We start from the raw sequence: 8,796 nt of genomic DNA, 5'->3' as shown, positions 1-8,796 counted from the left end.
GAGTGTGTCAGAGAGAGAGAGAGAGAGAGAGAGAGAGAATGAGTGTGTCAGAGAGAGAGAGAGAGAGAGAGAGAATGAGTGTGTCAGAGAGAGAGAGAGAAAGAGAGAGAGAATGAGTGTGTCAGAGAGAGAGAGAAGAGAGAGAGAGAATGAGTGTGTCAGAGAGAGAGAAAGAGAGAGAGAATGAGTGTGTCAGAGAGAGAGAGAGAAAGAGAGAGAGAGAATGAGTGTGTCAGAGAGAGAGAGAAAGAGAGAGAGAGAATGAGTGTGTCAGAGAGAGAGAGAGAAAGAGAGATAGAGAATGAGTGTGTCAGAGAGAGAGAGAGAAATGGAGAGAGAGAATGAGTGTGTCAGAGAGAGAGAGAGAAAGAGAGAGAGAATGAGTGTGTCAGAGAGAGAAAGATAGAGAGAGAATGAGTGTCAGAGAGAGAGAGAGAAAGAGAGAGAGAGAATGAGTGTGTCAGAGAGAGAGAGAATGAGTGTGTCAGAGAGAGAGAGAAAGAGAGAGCGAATGAGTGTGTCAGAGAGAGAGAGAAATCAAATCAAATCAAATTTTATTTGTCACATACACATGGTTAGCAGATGTTAATGCGAGTGTAGCGAAATGCTTGTGCTTCTAGTTCCGACAATGCAGTAATAACCAACAAGTAATCTAACTAACAATTCCTAAACTACTGTCTTATACACAGTGTAAGGGGATAAAGAATATGTACATAAGGATATATGAATGAGTGATGGTACAGAGCAGCATAGGCAAGATACAGTAGATGGTATCGAGTACAGTATATACATATGAGATGAGTATGTAAACAAAGTGGCATAGTTAAAGTGGCTAGTGATACATGTATTACATAAGGATGCAGTCGATGATATAGAGTACAGTATATACGTATGCATATGAGATGAATAATGTAGGGTAAGTAACATTATATAAGGTAGCATTGTTTAAAGTGGCTAGTGATATATTTACATAATTTCCCATCAATTCCCATTATTAAAGTGGCTGGAGTTGAGTCAGTGTCAGTGTGTTGGCAGCAGCCACTCAATGTTAGTGGTGGCTGTTTAACAGTCTGATGGCCTTGAGATAGAAGCTGTTTTTCAGTCTCTCGGTCCCAGCTTTGATGAACCTGTACTGACCTCGCCTTCTGGATGATAGCGGGGTGAACAGGCAGTGGCTCGGGTGGTTGATGTCCTTGATGATCTTTATGGCCTTCCTGTAACATCGGGTGGTGTAGGTGTCCTGGAGGGCAGGTAGTTTGCCCCCGGTGATGCGTTGTGCAGACCTCACTACCCTCTGGAGAGCCTTACGGTTGAGGGCGGAGCAGTTGCCGTACCAGGCGGTGATACAGCCCGCCAGGATGCTCTCGATTGTGCATCTGTAGAAGTTTGTGAGTGCTTTTGGTGACAAGCCGAATTTCTTCAGCCTCCTGAGGTTGAAGAGGCGCTGCTGCACCTTCTTCACGATGCTGTCTGTGTGAGTGGACCAATTCAGTTTGTCTGTGATGTGTATGCCGAGGAACTTAAAACTTACTACCCTCTCCACTACTGTTCTATCAATGTGGATAGGAGGGTGTTCCCTCTGCTGTTTCCTGAAGTCCACAATCATCTCCTTAGTTTTGTTGACGTTGAGTGTGAGGTTATTTTCCTGACACCACACTCCGAGGGCCCTCACCTCCTCCCTGTAGGCCGTCTCGTCGAGAGAGAATGAGTGTGTCAGAGAGAGAGAGAGAGAGAATGAGTGTGTCAGAGAGAGAGAGAGAGAGAAAGAGCGATTGGAACATTCTATCTTTCTATATCCTCCAGGTACCGTCAAGACCAAGAACAAGAAAGAGCTGCTGAATCCAGAGGAGGGGGAAGACGGTGGAGCTAATGGTTTTTATTACACAATTATTTATAACATCATAATAATATCATGAAGAAGCATTACAGTGTAAAACAGGGATCTTCAACCTCTTCTTGCTCAGGCGCCCCCTCCCAGGCAACTGGCGACCCAGGGACCCCCATCATACGTTAGCAAAAATACATGTGTCATGTCTTTTCTTATCAGGTGAACGATTATAGCAAGGAGAACTAATCAACATTTTAATATATAATAGATTTGGTAGATGTTCATTATTTTGACCTCCCTACATGATAATTGGAGGAAGTGTAAACTGTAACATAGGCTATTGGCTAGAAAGGTAACCCCAAACACCTTTTCACCAAAGCAGCTGTTTCGCTCGTTAAACAGAAGTTAGCAAAGTGTTGGCAAACATGTATGTTCAAGTCAAGTCAAGCTTTTACCATCAGTCAGCAACACTTGACTGTGAGAGCTACTATACCACCAGTATACTACAGTATACTACTGCTATAATACAACTATACTACTACTATACCACCAGTATACTACTGCTATAATACTACTATACTACTACTATGTCACCAGTATACTACTGCTATACTACTACTATACTACTACTACGCCACCAGTATACTACTGCTATATTACTACTATACTACTACTATACCACCAGTATACTACTGCTATAATACTACTATACTACTACTATACCACCAGTATAGTACTGCTATACTACTACTATACCACCAGTATACTACTGCTATAATACTACAATACTACTACTATACCACCAGTATACTACTGCCATATTACCACTATACTACTACTATACCACCAGTATACTACTGATATAATACTACTATACTACTACTATACTACCAGTATACTATATATTACTACTATACCACCAGTATACTACTGCTATAATACTACTATACTACTACTATACCACCAGTATACTACTGCTATGATACTACTATACTACTACTATACCACCAGTATACTACTGCTATAATACTACTATACTACCTGCTATACCATCAGTATACTACTGCTATAATACTACTATACTACCTGCTATACCACCAGTATACTACTGCTATATTACTACTATATTACTACTATGCCACCAGTATACTACTGCTATATTACTACTATACTACTACTATACCACCAGTATACTACTGATATAATACTACTATACTACTACTATACCACCAGGGTACTACTGCTATATTACTGCTATACTTCTACTATACCACCAGTATACTACTGTTATAATACTACTATACTACTACTATAGCACCATTATACTACTGCTATATTACTACTATACCACCAGTATACTACTGCTATATTACTACTATACTACTACTATACCACCAGTATAGTACTGCTATACTACTACTATACCACCAGTATACTACTGCTATATTACTACTATACTACTACTATACCACCAGTATACTACTGCTATACTACTACTATACTACTACTATACCACCAGTATACTACTGCTATATTACTACTATACTACTACTATACCACCAGTATACTACTGCCATATTACCACTATACTACTACTATACCACCAGTATACTACTGATATAATACTACTATACTACTACTATACTACCAGTATACTACTGCTATATTACTACTATACCCACCAGTATACTACTGCTGTATTACTACTATACTACTACTACGCCACCAGTATACTACTGCTATGATACTACTATACTACTACTATACCACCAGTATACTACTGCTATAATACTACTATACTACTGCTATACCATCAGTATACTACTGCTATAATACTACTATACTACCTGCTATACCACCAGTATACTACTGCTATATTACTACTATATTACTACTATGCCACCAGTATACTACTGCTATATTACTACTATACTACTACTATACCACCAGTATACTACTGATATATTACTACTATACTACTACTATACCATCAGTGTACTACTGCTATATTACTGCTATACTTCTATACCACCAGTATACTACTGCTATATTACTACTATACTACTACTATACTACTGCTATACTACTACTATACCACCAGTATACTACTGCTATATTACTACTATACTACTACTATACCACCAGTATAGTACTGCTATACAACTACTATACCACCAGTATACTACTGCTATATTACTACTATACTACTACTATACCACCAGTATACTACTGCTATAATACTACTATACTACTACTATACCACCAGTATACTACTACTATATTACTACTATACTACTACTATACCACCAGTATACTACTGCTATATTACTACTATACTACTACTGCTATATTACTACTATACTACTACTATACCACCAGTATACTACTGCTATATTACTACTATACTACTACTATACCACCAGTATACTACTGCTATATTACTACTATACTACTACTATACCACCAGTATACTACTGCTATATTACTACTATACTACTACTATACCACCAGTATAATACTGCTATATTACTACTATACTACTACTATACCACCAGTATACTACTGCTATATTACTACTATACTACTACTATACCACCAGTATACTACTGCTATATTACTACTATACTACTACTATACCACCAGTATAATACTGCTATATTACTACTATACTATTACTATACCACCAGTATACTACTGCTATACTACTGCTATATTACTACTATACCACCAGTATACTACTGCTATATTACTACTATACTACTACTATACCACCAGTATACTACTGCCATATTACCACTATACTACTACTATACCACCAGTATACTACTGATATAATACTACTATACTACTACTATACTACCAGTATACTACTGCTATATTACTACTATACCACCAGTATACTACTACTTACTACTATACTACTACTACGCCACCAGTATACTACTGCTATGATACTACTATACTACTACTATACCACCAGTATACTACTGCTATAATACTACTATACCCTGCTATACCATCAGTATACTACTGCTATAATACTACTATACTACTGCTATACCACCAGTATACTACTGCTATATTACTACTATATTACTACTATGCCACCAGTATACTACTGCTATATTACTACTATACTACTACTATACCACCAGTATACTACTGATATAATACTACTATACTACTACTATACCACCAGGGTACTACTGCTATATTACTGCTATACTTCTTATACCACCAGTATACTACTGTTATAATACTACTATACTACTACTATAGCACCATTATACTACTGCAGTATACCACCAGTATACTACTGCTATATTACTACTATACTACTACTATACCACCAGTATAGTACTGCTATACCACCAGTATACTACTGCTATATTACTACTATACTACTACTATACCACCAGTATACTACTGCTATACTACTACTATACTACTACTATACCACCAGTATACTACTGCTATATTACTACTATACTACTACTATACCACCAGTATACTACTGCTATATTACTACTATACTACTACTATACCACCAGTATACTACTGCTATATTACTACTATACTACTACTATACCACCAGTATAATACTGCTATATTACTACTATACTACTACTATACCACCAGTATACTACTGCTATATTACTACTATACTACTACTATACCACCAGTATACTACTGCTATATTACTACTATACTACTACTATACCACCAGTATAATACTGCTATATTACTACTATACTACTACTATACCACCAGTATACTACTGCTATATTACTACTATACTACTACTATACCACCAGTATACTACTGCTATATTACTACTATACTACTACTATACCACCAGTATAATACTGCTATATTACTACTATACTATTACTATACCACCAGTATACTACTGCTATACTACTGCTATATTACTACTATACCACCAGTATACTACTGCTATATTACTACTATACTACTACTATACCACCAGTATACTACATATTACTACTATACTACTACTATACCACCAGTATACTACTGCTATATTACTACTAAACTACTACTATACCACCAGTATAATACTGCTATATTACTACTATACTACTACTATACCACCAGTATACAACTGCTATATTACTACTATACTACTACTATACCACCAGTATACTACTGCTATATTACTACTATACTACTACTATACCACCAGTATACTACTGCTATATTACTACTATACCACCAGTATACTACTGCTATATTACTACTATACTACTACTATACCACCAGTATACTACTGCTATATTACTACTATACTACTACTATACCACCAGTATACTACTGCTATATTACTACTATACTACTACTATACCACCAGTATACTACTACTATATTACTACTATACCACCAGTATACTACTGCTATATTACTACTATACTACTACTATACCACCAGTATACTACTACTATACTACTACTATACCACCAGTATACTACTGCTATATTACTACTATACTACTACTATACCACCAGTATACTACTACTATATTACAGTATACTACTGCTATATTACTACTATACTACTACTATACCACCAGTATACTACTGCTATATTACTATACTATACTACTACTATATTACCACCAGTATACTACTGCTATATTACTACTATACTACTACTATACCACCAGTATACTACTGCTATATTACTACTATACTACTACTATACCACCAGTATACTACTACTATATTACTACTATACTACTACTATACCACCAGTATACTACTGCTATATTACTACTATATTACTACTATACCACCAGTATACTACTGCTATATTACTACTATACTACTACTATACCACCAGTATACTACTACTATATTACTACTATACCACCAGTATACTACTGCTATATTACTACTATACTACTACTATACCACCAGTATACTACTACTATATTACTACTATACCACCAGTATACTACTGCTATATTACTACTATACCACCAGTATACTACTGCTATATTACTACTATACTACTACTATACCACCAGTATACTACTGCTATATTACTACTATACTACTACTATACCACCAGTATACTACTACTATATGCCCAAAGTAAATGTCTTAACTGACTTGCCAAAACTATAGTTTGTTAACAAGAAATTTGTGGAGTTGTTGAAAAATGAGTTTTAATGACTCCAACCTAAGTGTATGTAAACTTACGACTTCAACTGTATGACAAACAAAATCCAAAGTAAAAATACTAAGCATAGAAATAGCACAGATAGAACGGCTCTATCGCTTATCAAACGTTGTTTTCAAGGCGAATGACAGATCTATAACTCTTCGTCTTCTTCTAGGAGACCCGTTTGGCCGAGGTGGTCTGCAGGATGGGTCCAACTACAATAGGAACGAGCGGCGGATCCGGTTCTTCATCCGTAAGATGGTGAAGACTCAGGCCTTCTACTGGACCGTCCTGAGTCTGGTGGGCCTCAACACCATGTGTGTGGCGGTGGTACACTATGAACAACCTGAGATCCTCTCCGACTTTCTCTGTGAGTAGATTTACATGCACTCACACACACACACACACCGACACACTCTCCATGATCACACACGCACCTCACCTCAACACAATTTGCACTATGACCAGGGCTGAGATGCTGTCCGCCTTGTTCTGTGAGTCTCACACACACTTCCTGAACTGAAGTGATTATGCATGGCTAGTGTCCAGTCTAATTTCCATAAGATGTCTAGCTGATGAAGTCTATTAATCATGGAGAGTTATCATCACAGCAGTCTGCCATCATAGACGAGCTAGTGTCGTTATTGATCTCCAGTCATCTAACCTGATTCTCTCTATTCCCTTCCTCCTTCTCTACCCACTTTCTCGTTCTCTCCGTCTAAATCCACCTTCTCTCTTCATGTCTCTCTCTCTCACTCTCTCTCTCTCTCCCCCTCTCTCCCCCCTCTCTCTCTCTTCATCTCTCTCTCTCTGTCTCTACCCCTCTCTCTCTCTCTCTCTCTCTCTCTCTCTCTCTCTCTCTCTCTCTCTCTCTGTCTCTATCCCCCCTCTCCCCCCCTCTCTCTCCCTCTCTCTCTCTCTCTCCCCTCACCTCTCTCTCTCGCTCTCTCTCTCTCTCCCCTCTCTCTCTCCCCTTCCCCCTCTCCCCCTCTCCCCCTCTCTCTCTCCCCCTCTCCCTCCCCACCCCTCTCTCTCTCGCTCTCTCTCTCTCCCCCTCCTCTCTCTCCCCCCCCTTCCCCTCTCTCCCCCCTCCCCCCTCTCTCTCTCTCTCCAGTCTATGCAGAGTTTATATTCCTGGGTCTGTTCATGTCAGAGATGTGTATTAAGATGTATGGCTTGGGGACAAGGCCCTACTTCAACTCCTCCTTCAACTGCTTTGACTGTGTTGTGAGTAGAGCTGTTACTCCTGCTGCTACTATATTACTACTATTTTACTTCTATACTACTACTATACTATTACTATATTACTACTATCTACTATATTACTGCTATTCTACTACTATACCACCAGTATACTACTAATATATTACCACTATACTACTACTATACTATTACGATATTACTACTATCTACTATATTACTACCGTACCACCAGTATACTACTAATATATTACCACTATACTACTACTATACTATTACTATATTACTACTATCTACTATATTACTGCTATTCTACTACTATACCACCAGTATACTACTAATATATTACCACTATACTACTACTATACCACCAGTATACTACTAATATATTACCACTATACTACTACTATACTACCACTATACTACTACTATCTACTATATTACTGCTATTCTACTACTACACCACCAGTATACTACTAATATATTACCACTATACTACTACTATACTACCACTATACTACTACTATACTATTACTATATTACTACTATCTACTATATTACTACTATCTACTATATTACTACCG

The 8,796-nt window shown here is 37.5% G+C and overlaps 1 protein-coding gene across 1 annotated transcript in view; it reads left to right on the top strand.

The window, feature by feature from the left end:
• Nucleotides 1-1,783: 1,783 nt before the first annotated feature.
• LOC135530406 (voltage-dependent P/Q-type calcium channel subunit alpha-1A-like) overlaps nucleotides 1,784-8,796 on the top strand; it is an 85,406-nt gene continuing 78,393 nt past the window's right edge. The window contains 3 exon segments of the mRNA XM_064958739.1: nucleotides 1,784-1,872; nucleotides 7,188-7,382; nucleotides 8,127-8,239. Coding sequence (XP_064814811.1) covers nucleotides 7,271-7,382; nucleotides 8,127-8,239 — 225 coding nt within the window. The 5' untranslated portion in view covers nucleotides 1,784-1,872; nucleotides 7,188-7,270.

Source organism: Oncorhynchus masou, unplaced genomic scaffold (genome assembly GCF_036934945.1).
Source record: "Oncorhynchus masou masou isolate Uvic2021 unplaced genomic scaffold, UVic_Omas_1.1 unplaced_scaffold_1334, whole genome shotgun sequence".
NCBI classification, from domain to species: Eukaryota; Metazoa; Chordata; class Actinopteri; order Salmoniformes; family Salmonidae; genus Oncorhynchus; species Oncorhynchus masou.
Note: the sequence above shows the minus strand (reverse complement) of the source record. Positions and strands in the feature narration are given on the sequence as shown.